This window comes from Diceros bicornis, chromosome 16, assembly GCF_020826845.1.
Source record: "Diceros bicornis minor isolate mBicDic1 chromosome 16, mDicBic1.mat.cur, whole genome shotgun sequence".
Classification (NCBI taxonomy): domain Eukaryota; kingdom Metazoa; phylum Chordata; class Mammalia; order Perissodactyla; family Rhinocerotidae; genus Diceros; species Diceros bicornis.
Genome location: NC_080755.1, coordinates 31,169,507 through 31,182,453, shown reverse-complemented (window position 1 = coordinate 31,182,453; position 12,947 = coordinate 31,169,507). Strand labels below are relative to the sequence as shown.

At 44.7% G+C, this 12,947-nt stretch overlaps 1 protein-coding gene across 3 annotated transcripts in view; it reads right to left on the bottom strand.

The window, feature by feature from the left end:
- Positions 1–6,216: 6,216 nt before the first annotated feature.
- Positions 6,217–12,947, bottom strand: part of KIAA1328 (KIAA1328 ortholog) — a 341,990-nt gene continuing 335,259 nt past the window's right edge. For all 3 annotated transcript variants that reach the window (XM_058557017.1, XM_058557018.1, XM_058557019.1), the window contains one exon: positions 6,217–10,793. In XM_058557017.1, the coding sequence (XP_058413000.1) occupies positions 10,583–10,793 (211 nt within the window). In that variant the 3' untranslated portion in view covers positions 6,217–10,582. The remainder of the gene's footprint in view (positions 10,794–12,947) is intronic.

The following is a 12,947-nucleotide window of genomic DNA, read 5'->3' as shown; positions in this document are numbered from 1 at the left end:
GCCAGCCTTCCCTTTCTCCAGCTCCCCCACCTCAGCACCAGACAGGCCCACCTCAGAACTGAAAGGGGCTGACATACGGGGAAGAGAAGGACAAAGAGGGAAACCACAGCTCATGACTGCAGAACAGGTGAAGGACAGTGGGCCTCAGGCATCCTGGCAGTGATCAGGCTGTGAGCTGTTGTCTGTGTGGCGGTGCCAAGGTCGCCCAGCTGTGGACTGCAGAGGAGAGGGGGAGGGAGAAGCCAGCGCTGATGCCCTGTCCACATCTCAAACAGAGCCCGGTCTTCTAGCCAACCACCTCTTCTACTTTCTCACAAACTCCAACACTGCTCTTTACTCCTGGGCCTTCTGGTTCTTCCATGTTCCAAGAAACCCCCTCTCAGCGCCTCCTCTGGCTCCAGTGGATACCCTGTCTAGCCCTACTTCCATGGACACTTTTGCCTCATCATTCTGGCTCTCCTCTGGGCTAGTTTCCAGGGCTAGCACAGTGTTCCAGGCACCAAACTTGTAAGGAGGGATTATCACCTCCATTTTTTACAAATAATTCTATGAATTATTATATCTGAGGCTTAGAGGGTATAAGTAACTTGCCTAAATGTATACAGCTCATAAGTGGTAAGGCTGGGTTGATTTCAACGTCAGTATATGTCGTATTTGGACACTTAACATTCTAACAGGGAAGACAAAACAGTACACAAATCAGTAAAGCACAGTTGAGGTGGGCTGTAAGAAAAGGCTCTATAGAGTATTATTGGAGCCAAGAGAAAAGAGTCTGTAATGATGCCTGGGGAGATCAGGAAACATGGAAGCAGTGACAACTAAGCTGAGTGTTGAAAGATTCATCCAAAAGAGAGGGACCTGGAAAAGAAACACAGGCAGGAAAGAGCAGTGTGTCTTTGGGAGATGGCCAATAGTTGTGAGTTGCAAGGGGACCAGAGTGAGGTGGAAGGAGGAGGGAGATGAGGTGGAAAGGGGATGTGGGGGTTGGATGCTGAGAGTCCTGGTATGTCACTCTAAGGGGTGCGCTCCTTGCCCTGTAAGCATTGTGGAGTCCTTTGGATTTCTAAGCAGGAAATTACAAATCTTAGACTTGTTTTGGAAAGAAAATGCTAGTCACTGTGGGGATAGGACTGGAGAGGGAGCAATGGAAGAGTCCCCAAGCCGTACTCTCCCGCAATCCTCTCAGTACGGCCCTTTCTCCTTTGTGAAAGAGCTGCAAGCAGCCTGGAGTAGTACAAAGAGTCCTGGACTTTGGAGACACGGATCTGTTTCATTTCTTCCTTCCCTCCCTCCCTCCCATCCACCTACCTATCCATCTGTCTGATAAATAATGATGGAGAGCTTACAATGTGCCAGGAACCGTGCTAAGTTCTGGGGAGGTAGTGATGAATAAGACTGACATCTTATTCTGGCCACCATGGGGCCTATAGGCTAAAGGAGGAATCAGACAAATACTGTGTACAACACAGTAAGTGTTGTGATAAAGGATGTACAAAGGGCTAAGAGAGCTCATAGGAAGTCAGGAAAAGGATATTACAGTGCCATCAGGAACTAATGGAAGTTCACAGTGGTTGGAGCACAGAATTCAAGAGACAGAAAGAAAGAAAAAGAGAGAAAGAGAAAAAGAAAGGGCTGGAGGTCTGAAGACTGCAGTGAGCCAAATAAGGAAGAGCCTTGTGCATCATGCTCAGAAGTCAAATTCTCTCAAGGGCAATAGGAAACTGTCTAGCACTTTAAGCTGGGATGTGATATGATAAGATGACCTGGTAGCTTTACGGAGAATAACAATAGTAACAGGTAACCCTTACTGAGTGCTTATTTATTCCATGCTGAGCACTCTACACACATTAGCTCATTAACCTTCACAATAACCCCATCAGGTAGGTTCTGTTATGATCCATTTAAAGATCAGAGTGAGGCAGAGAGAGGTAAAGTCACATGTTCCAGGATGAATCCAGGCCATCTTGCAGGAGACCAATGAAGAGACTGTGGTCCCAGAGAAGCATCAGCAGAAATAGGAGGACTTGATACTACTTGGAGATTGACTGGAAGTAGGAGAGAGGGACAAGTGGATGACTCTCTTATCCCCAGTTTCTGACTTTGAATTCTATTCCTTGCTAGCTGATGACTTCGGTTGTCTTGTCAAGCCTCATTTTCATTATTAGTGTAAAAGATTATCATCCTCAAATTTTAGGTGTGCACAGATATATGCCTAGCCTCATTCCATAATGGATTTGAGATGGCTTACAAGAAAAACCCATACAATGAAATGATTTTTAAAAAGAATGATGAGGCCCCATCTCATAAGGATAAAATAGGACAGTACACAGGGCCCAGATTAGGGTCTGATGCACAGTAAGTGCTTTGTGAGTTGTGGATGTTTTCCTGGCACCCACTGGCTTACACTTCACATGTCCAACTTTCTGTATTCCTCCCTTCCGGCACAGGGTCTGGGTTTCCATCCTTTTTACCAGGCTAACTCTGTCACTCCCAAGTCATCACCACATAATGACATTATTTTTGTCCCCCATTTCAGTTTCTTCCTATCCATGGCTTTTTTCTCTCTTTTGTTGCCTAACAGTAGTTCCCAATTTTTGCAACTCCAAGGAGCTCCTTTGTTGAAACCCCCATGCACCCCATGTTGGGAAACAATCTGTTTACGAAAGTGCATATGTAGATTTATCTGCCCATGTGTCATGTATATAGATATGCCAACAAGTCAGAGATGACCCGCCAACAATAACTAAGGTTATCACAACTTGACGTAGTGATTTCCACTTCAACGTAAAGAAGTGTCGTTACAGTTGGCCTGTGCAGCTTTTTTTCTATAAACATGCAAGATTTCCATTAGTCTCTCGGAAATAATGAAAACTGCTCATGGATTACTAGTAACACTCTTGTGGACCAGGCTTGGAATTAGGGGAGTTTAATCAAGTGGAGGGTCCCCCAACTTGAAACAAATGCCCTGTAGCTAGTCTGAACTTTCTCTTCTATCCACCATTCTGGTCCCTCTTTCCTTTCAGAGCCAGATTTCTAAGATGAGCAGTCTTGGACTCACTCTCTCCTAACACCTCACTTTGGGCTTTCACTCAAGCCCAGTTTAGAGACATACCGATCAGGTTTTTGTTTCTGACTTTCCAGCGCTCCTTGGCGTCAGCAACCAAGGCCCATGGATGCCTCTTCTTTTGTGATAGCTTTATGAGCCCTAACTCACACCCCATACAATGTCCCAATTTAAAGTACACAGTTCAGTGGTTTTCAGTATATTCACAGCCATGCAACTATCACCACAATCAATTTTAGAACATTTTCATCACCCCAAAGAGAAACCCCATACCTTTTAGCCCCTTCAGCCATCACCCTCCATTACTCCTATTCCCCCCTGCCCTAGGCAACCACTAATGGACTTTCCATCCCTATACATTTGCCTACCTGGATATATATATATTTTTTAATTAAAGCCCTCCACACCCTTTTTTGAAGATTGGCCCTGAGCTAACATCTGTTGCCAATCTTCCTTTTTCTTTTTTCTCCCCAAAGCCCCAGTACCTAGTTGTATATCCTCGTTGTAGGTCCTTCTAGCTCTTCTATGTGGGACACTGCCTCAGCATGGCTTGATGAGCGGTGAGTAGGTCTGTGCCCAGGATCTGAACCTGCAAACCCCGGGCCACCAAACGCGTGAACTTAACTGCTACACCACCGGGCCAGCCCAAGACATTTCATATAAATAAAATCATACTGTATGTGGTCTTTTGCGATCAGCTTTTTTCACTCATCATGTTTTCAAGGTTCATCCATATTGTAGCATGTACTTCATTTCTTTTTATTGCCAAATAATATTCCATTGTGTATATATACCACATTTTGTTTATCCATTCATCAGCTGCTGGACATTTGGGGGGTTTCTACTTTTTGGTTATTATGAATAATGCTGCTATGAACATCCATGCAAAAATTTTTGTGTGGACATGTTTTCACTTCTCTTGGGTATATACCTAGGAGTGGAACTGCTGGTCATATGGTAACTTTATATTTAATTTTTTGAGGAACTGCCAGACTGTCTTCCAAAGCAGCTGTACCATTTTCCATTCCCATCAGCAGGATATGAGGGTTCATGGACACTTCTTACTTTCCTCTAAAATCCCCCCCTTTCACTATTGTCTTTGCCACTACTGGGGTTCAGCACCTTATCAACTCTCCTCACTAGTGTTTCCATGAAGGGAGCTTCGCTGGAGCAATTTCTGACTTCTGTCCCCACCCCTTGCTCATCACTCCATCCCTGGTGTCCTGTTATTTATCTTTTCAGTCAGTGGCAATTCTGCCCTCCTTTGGTGCACATTCTCAACAGGGCAACGTTGATGTAAATGCTGCATTTGAGGTCTTTCTGTCCAACTCAGTCCCCGGCATGTGAGGTAGATTCTAGGTGTGTCTGATCTCCAGCCCCTAACTCTCCTGTGGGTGGGTCATCACAAGGTCCAGACTTGGGAGGAAGTATTCGATGGTGCGATGGTAGCAACATATCAAATCTGCACCCTTCTATCCAGTCCTACCAGTATAAAACTAAGGGGTGACTGCTGGGGTAGGATGGGGGTGACAAACTCCCAACATCTCACCTACCTGTGACAATAGCTTCATAACAATTGGTGTCTCTGCCTGAAGTGTCACCTGCTTAGGCTAGCGTGAGGAAGATGTGTACAATAGAAAGGACATGGCTGCAGAATTAGCTCGTCTTCCAGCCCACTTACTAGCTCCACCACTTAGTGGCTGAGGCACAACACCTGCCCTCTCCAAGATCAGTTTCCTTCTCTATAACATGGGGATAGTGCCACCTACATCTTAGGGTTACTGACTGAATTAAGTGAAATAATTTACCTACGGACCTTGCTTAACACTTAGTCGGCACTCAGTAGGTGTTAGTTTTCTTCCCTTCCTTATCCCATCCCCTCTGATAGACCTGATACTACTGCAAGGTAGATATTTCTAAAAAGTAGTTCTACAATAGTTTATGGCTTTTCATTGCTTGAAGGATAGAACTCCATTGCCTGACATTTAACATTCTTCACAACTGGGGCCCAACATACTTCTCTCAGCTTATTTCCATGCCTTCTCTTCTAGTACCTCACCTATTAGCCATGATCTCCTCACCATCCTTTCAAAACACATCTTGAGCTTTCTTGCCAATGAACACTCCATTTCTGCACTTTGCCACCCCAAGTCCCTTCCCACTCTCCATCTATCTTAGATATTCTTCCAAAGCCTCAGTCAAATCCCTCCTCCATTTTCTCCTCCTCCTCCCCCCATAAAACCTAAGTAAATTCAGCCCAGCAATTTGCTATCCTGAAACCATAGCACTTATAGCCTCCTACCAGTCATTGGAAATTTTACTGTGATGGCTCTTATTATTATTAAAAATTTTAAAGTATGAAACTTTGTCTTCTATCTAGTCTGTTAAGTTCACTGAGGATAAAATGATAATGATAACTACCATTAGTGGAGCCCCTTGTATGTGTCAGATACCATATGCAGGCCCTTCACATATGTCATCTCATTGAGTTTCACTCTTACAACCATCCTATGAGGTATGCATTATCATTCCTATTTTACAGATTAAGAAACTTAGGTTCACTGTGGTTAATATATTGCCTAAGATTATTCAGCTAGTAAACAGTGTTAACTGAGATTTGTACCAAGGTCTACTTGGTTCCATAGCTCATGCTATTAACCACTTCCCTAGTGGGGTCAAGAACATCTAACACAATGCTGGGCCCAGAGGAGGCACTCAACTGGCCAAGAGCACCAAGGAAGACCTGAGGACAGCCTTGGGTTTTTGCAGGTCATGGACAAAGTAGTTGGTTGCCTCACTGACAATATGATATAGGCCATTCTTACTGATTTTACTAGTATACCTACCATGTCCTCCACCCAACTGAAGGTAGGCCTCACCCTCATTTTGGCCACTATCTTTTCAGAAGAGGTCTTAACCAGCACTGTAACAGCCTTTGTTATTTAGAGACGACAGTCACGTCCATTATGTCACCTGGAGAGATTTGTCTTTTTCCCAGGGATATTGCTTTAGATAGCCTTCCTATGGCCTCCACCTCTAGGGACAGAAAGAAGTTCCAGGTGGTGACATTTACTCCTTGGGGGTTACCGACCTACAAAGCCCCCGAGGAGTGGACACGCTGCATTGTTGCTCACCTTGGCCCATGCGGTCTGTGAGAGCTCATTTCTGAGAGATGGTGGTGGAACGTTCAGTTCTAGTTGAGATTCTTAAAAATGTTGATCTTTGAACACCAGATTATGGTAGTGATGTACTATAGTGGGGAGGGTACCAGCTTGGTAGCAAGACCTGCCACTGACAGGATGTGGGAGCTCAGACAATAACTTTTTTCAGAACTTTCTTCATCTGTAAAATGGAAGTGATGGATTATATGGGCTCTAAGGTCCAATCCAGACATAGAATTCTGTGACTCTGGAAGGTGGTGGGATGACAGCGGGAGGGGGAGTGGAGATGGACAAGGCTCAGAGCATTTTCTAGGTGCTTACTCAATCCTGAGTGTGTGAGTGGTGGAGGTAAACAGGGAGGAAAGATAGCTGTGAAGCTGAAGCTTGAGAGGTTAGAAGGTTCCACTTCTGAATGGAACAATGGAACCCTAGGGGTCTAGGAACCACCCACCTTGAACAGCAAGTCTGAGAAACCATGCAACTGATAACTAATTTATGAAACTGGTCCTCTAGCTGCCAGGTCATTCTTCCTCTGAGGAGTAGGGTGACACCCTCACCCCACTCATCTCCAGCTTTGTTCCCAGACTCAAGGGTCACCTTATGACAATTGGGGCAAACTTTACTTATTTCATTTTCAGCTTGGGAGCTGGTTGAGTGATGATTCTGTTCTTGCCACTTCTGCCTCTGAAGGAAGGGTAGCTGCAAAGTCTCCTTGCTCAGGTGGAGGTGCCAGGCTGGCTTGAGGAGCAGGGGGCAAGACAGGGTCTCTGCCTGCCTTAGTTGAATCCATAGGTGTGATCTTAGAACTGGGTATTTCAGGCACTCTAGCCCTCACCTACATTCTCCCAGTACCTAAAGCCAACTGGGCAGGACCATGTTTCCTGTCTCCAAGTGCTGTGATATTTCTTCCTCGCTGAGCAGTTTTGGGGATAGGCACAGAGAACGGACTCAGAGGTGCGCAGAGATTGAACCTTCCATTCCAGTAACCACACGACTGAGAGGAGGCTTGGTGTCCGTGTGATGGAGTGGGCTGCAGTCAGCCAGGAAAACCTACTACAATGTGGCAAACCATTTCCTTTCTCTCCATGGACCACAAGCTGCTGTTGTTTTAACAGTTTTAACAAGTACTCAGGAAAATAACATTTTGATAACCTGGGGCACTGGTCTTGCTTTTAAGCTGTGCCACACTGACCTGATGAGGGATGTTCAAGGGACAATTCAATAACAAACCCACATGGGGAAAATGGTCATAGAGATAATTTATTAACTTAAAATCTCATATTTATATCAACATTTGCCCACGTTAAACACAACACACACTGAGGTGAGGATGAAACGTGAGCTGGGAGGAGTCTTCCATAGCCCCCACCTCCCTAATGACCACAGACTTCATCTGGCTCTGCTCCTTTAGGCCTGTCCCTTCCCAGGGTCTCTGGCCAGCAAATCTCTCGTATGAACCATGGTGCTGGAAGCAGGCCAAGTGAAAAGAGTGGCTCTGAAGGAGGAGAGAGCCCCTCCCTCCCCATGACATTTGGGTACTCTAGACAAGTCCCCACCATGGGGTCAGGTATGGATAAACACAAGTGTGCCTCCTGGAAGGGTGACTGTCAGCAAAAGCTTTTCCTTGATTAACCTTTGTTTTCTAAATCAAGCACTTTGGGCCCTACTTAAGGAGCTTCAATGGACACTTCGTCCTTTTCCATTTTGCAAACACTGATTGGTTTTTCTTTCGCAGAATGGTGGGAAGCAGCGTGGGCAACGTGGTAGCACTATCAGCTGCACCCCTAGTATGTGTCTCATCTTGCTTTGGGGAAGTGGCTGGAGGCTGGGCAAACAAATCCCAACCAGTCACTGTCGAGAGCACGTCACAGGGAGGAAAGGTAGATTCCTTTCTGACCTTCTCTTGGTAGGTTAGTCTGCAATTAGGTTAAGCCTCCAGGGTCTACAATAGCCTCGAGGCTGTATGACAACCTTTTCATATATATATGTCTATATCTCAAAGTAAGACACAGATTAAAATGTTTACATATACTGTTCAATTCATAATGAAGACGTGAAATTAGACACAATTCACATCCTGTTGCCCTGACACTCAGGAAATGCCTACAGGACAGACAAAGGCAACTAGTGGAGGGATGTGGCATAAGAAAAATATGTTAACTGACACTCCGCTGAAAATCCATCTTTGCCCTTCCAAATTGCTCATTCAGGGGGAAGTAAAGAAGCAGTTAAACTCCATTCTCTGGCATATGACCTCCAAAAAGCCTTTAGTTCAGATCCTGTTTATGATTCTTCTAAAGGCAAACAAGCTTCCTGAAGAAATCATAATCCTTTTCTTGGTCCTTCTGGCATCCTTACTCTGGAGAGCAGTAAGGACACTGGTGTCCAAAACGGGTGAGTGTGGTTATGGTTGATCCAAGGGAGTCGGATTACTTAAGGTGGTCATGACACATGGAGCAAGAAAAAGATAGTTCTGGAAACCTAACTTTAACTGAGAAAATGGCCGAGGGTCTCAGTTTGCTTCTACCCATTTTTGCCACACCAAAGAAAGCTCCATTTTCCCAAAGCTTTCTGAAATGGGATGAAACTAATTCAGTTACTCTCACAGGGGTGAACTTTAAAAGGATATAATCTGCAATGATTTTTCAACTTTTCAGGTGAATAACTACAACTAGTTGGTTCTGACCTTATGTTTACCTCAGATTAAGAATATGGTATCCGTAGTCTCCATTCTTCTCTCCTCTAAAGAACAAAAAGACCCAAGTGAAGGAAGGCTGGTTGGAGGCAACAGGGCCTCAGCCTGAAGAGACAATCAGATTTGAAGCTATCCAGACAAGGAAGCTGCTCAACAAGGCTTTTGTAGGCTGAAGTACTCTAGTTTTGATAAGGAATTTAGGGAAGCCATGCAGGCTCACTAAGTGCTGCCCTGAGCGGGCTGACCTTGGCTACCAATACTGACTGACAAAGAGTCTTTGTCCCAGTTCAAACCTGGGGTTGGGGAAAAAGAAAGAGAGAGAAAAAAAAGCAACACTCTCTGGATCAGATAAAGTCATTGAGCAATACACATCTGGGGCTATATCTTCTCCTTGCTTCCAATGACTGGAAAGTTTTAAACTCACTGGCTCTAGTAGGCTCATCATATTGCCCATCAGCTTGAGAGGCTACTAGAGCTCAGGGTAAGCTGAAGGACCCATCTCAAGAGCTCTGCTGAGTAGAACAGAGAGAGAAGGAGATCTCGAGTAGACTTCTTCCATAGGCTTTCTCTGCGTCAGAGTGAGGCCCAGTGGGAAAGGGTTGGGGGACACTCTGCTTGGGGTGGTGGAGCATAATCTGGCAAGCAGAGATGGTTCTTTGGGGCCATGGGACAGTGGCCCTGAGGAGAGCATGTGCAAGGCCTGGTCAACCCAGTGCCTTTGATCCTCACGGGGTGAGAGGGAAGGCCAGGGAAAGCCTATCAGTCTGCAGCAGCTGGATGGTACTCTCCTTCTAGTGGCATTTTCCCCAGACACAGTCAAAGGAAGTTCATAAGGATGAATAAAGTAGATACTTTGGTCAACAAAAAATACTAAGATTGCTCTTATTTATCCTGGGAAATGTGAGGATGGAAGGAAAAGGTTTTAGGCTTGTGCCTCCACTGGATTTCCCTAGGGCAGTCACTCTGTTGTGTGATTTAATGCCAGTTTCCAAGGGTTGGTTGGGTCCCTGCCTCTAGCCCATTGAGCCCTTTTGGTTATGGGATGGGCAGGTGCCAGGCTGATGACTTATAAGACGGACTGGCAATTGGTCCTCAGTGCTGCTTGTGACAGTAGGGGCACCAACTATAACTTCAGAATTAAATGACTACACTTAGATAGAGGTAAGTGGTGAGAGAACAGGGTGGACAGGTAAAAGGGTCTGTCTGTCTGAAATTGCTTACATTACAAAGGGTCACTTTTAAATTAGAGGGGTCTTTCAGAGGAAAGGTTTTCCTCGTGTACGAAAGAGAGCCAAACTTTTCCAGCAAAATATTGAAAAGGAAACACTCTTGAAATGATGCTGAATATGCCTCTGCCATGCATATGGCATATTAACAAATTAACATGTCCTATGTTAATTTTCTAATCTCTGCGTGTCATAGAAAAGATACTGCCCTCCACCTCCACCCCCTTAATGTACTATCTACTGACTGGTCTGATCAAAAACACCCTGGGTTGTTAGAATGATTTCTATATTCAATACATAACAGGATGCTAGTGGGATAGATCCCTGCAAAAGGGGAGACACTATTACTTTGCAATTGAATAATTTAAAATCCTAGATCAGTATACAAGGAAACCCACATATTTCTGGTGGAAATTTTGCAGCATGTGCTTCAGTGTCAAATGAAAAAGATATCTTCCAGAATTTGCTTTTCCTCTAGGTCTTCAGGGGTCCTGCCTGCCCCCATCTTGTTCCAGGTTGATTTTAGAGGACTGAGTCGGCGAGTACTGTGATTCCAGGCCCCAACTTCTCTGGAGGGATGGGGCTGAGGTTTGGAAGTAGACTTTGGGCTCAGAGATTGAACCAAATCCAACAGAGATGTCTCATACCTGTAACACACACAACCCAGATAGGAAATGATCAGACCAGCAGAACATTAGAATCCAAGAAGCCCACAGAGATGGGCTGCCCAGGGCAAGAATGAGATCCCAGATCACAGCACACGCAAGATGGCCTTCCAGGGGAACTTCAGGGAAGGTAAACACAAGAAAGTCCCTGCTGTCGGTCTGTAAATTCTCTTCTGCTGACCTCTAACATTCTCTTCTAATCTGTGAAGAGAGACTGTAGTGGGGCAAAGTAATCAGGATAACAGTAATGACAGAGTAGTAACATTTATCGCAGGCTTACTAAGTGTCAGGCACTGTTCTTAATGCTTTACATATATTTAACCTTCATTTAACCCTCTAAACAACCCTATGAGGTACATCCTGTACTCTTCGGATCCCCCTTACATACGTGAGGAAACCAAGGCTCAGGGAAGTCACTTCACCAGCATGAAGCCATTACATGGCAGAGTCAGGATTTGAACCCAGGCAGTTTGTCCCCAGCACTCTTATCCAGGACACTAAAGCTGCCTCTCAGGCTCTTTGTAGTCAGACAGACTGCGTTTAAATCTCTGCTCTATCATTTGCAATCTGTGTGATATTGGGAAAGTTATTCAATCTCTCAGTTCAGTTTCTCCTGAATAAAGGGCTAACAGAACTCCTGTTAGGATCCAATGAATCAGTTGGTATAAATTAACATACAATAAATACTCAATAAATGCTAGTTCCTTCTTGCTATCCTACTCCCACTTTCACTAGAATCTTGGGAAATGAAACCCTCATCTGAATCTATAAAGAGATCCCTCCAAAGAAAGACTGCCTTGGTGCCCAGCATTTTTATTAAAAAGCTTAAGTTAGGAGTGGCATAGAGGTAGAGAAGCTAAACATGGTCAACAATACCCTCATCCATGGCCCGTTGTACGTATTTCAGGGATGGAAAGCCAAAGGCACAAATGTATCTGCCTCCATACTCATTCATACAAAGAGTCAAATAATTGCTACAGATGTATCGTGAAGTCTCAAGCAGGGCGTGTGTGACCTGCGTAGTTGCACAGGGCCCTGCACTTGGTTTAATGCTCTACTGTTACAGATCTTTGATTTTGTGTTTTGTAAATGAAGTCTAATGGGAGAAGAGAGCATGTGTGTGAGCAGAGGAGACACACTGGGCATGCGTGTGTGGGTTCAGGCCCGCACGCACAGTGGGCAATGGGCAGTGTGTGCGCCAAACAGTTGGCTTGCCTGCCTGATGTACACATTCATGCCAGAAGCATGCTGGGGTACTGCAGGGCCCCAGGGAGGTGGCCGGGACTAGGACCTAGGCCCAGATCAGTGATGGTGATGGCAGCAGCAGGAGCAGCAGTGGTGGTGGCAATGGTGGCAGGCTGGCTTGCCTGTCTTTTCCCAGAACCCATTCCATAGACAAAAATATTAGCTCTCTGGCCTGAGCACTGGGATAAGAACTGCTAGAGTTTAGGTGATAAATGTCAGTGAATTATTACAAAAGCATACACATGGACATTGCAATAAAGCATATCAGAGAGATATTAGAATTCTTCAAAAAGTTTAGAATCTCTGGTTTTAAAAACTGCTGCAGAGGTCAGCCCCGTGGCGTAGTGGTTGAGTTCGGCACACCCTGCTTCGGTGGCCGGTGTTTGTGGGTTCAGATTCCAGGCGAGGATCTACACTACTCGTCAGCCACGCAGGGGCGGCGACCCACATAGAAAATAGAGGAAGACTGGCACAGATGTAAGCTCAGGGCTAATCTTCCTCAAGCAAAAAAAGAGGAAGACTGGCAACACGGCAATTTGCCAATGACAAAATTTGCTCTGTTAGCTCAGGGTAAATCTGCCTCAGCAGAAAAAGAAAAAAAAGTTCTCATCACAAGAAAAAAAAAATAAAACAACAAAACAAAAAATACTGCTGCAACATTGCAAAGCAAATATCCACAGGCTTAGAAATAGAAATTAAATGTAAAGATTGTTGCATCTGATGGAAAAGAACACCATTTTCATACGCAGCTTCAAATGAACCAATTAATGAGGAATACAATTTTAAAATTAATTTTTCTTTGTAATTGAAGATACAGCAATAGAAAGCATAAGTAGGTATTTTGAATTATATACATATCATTATGTGACTTTTGGTTTCCTGTATGACCTC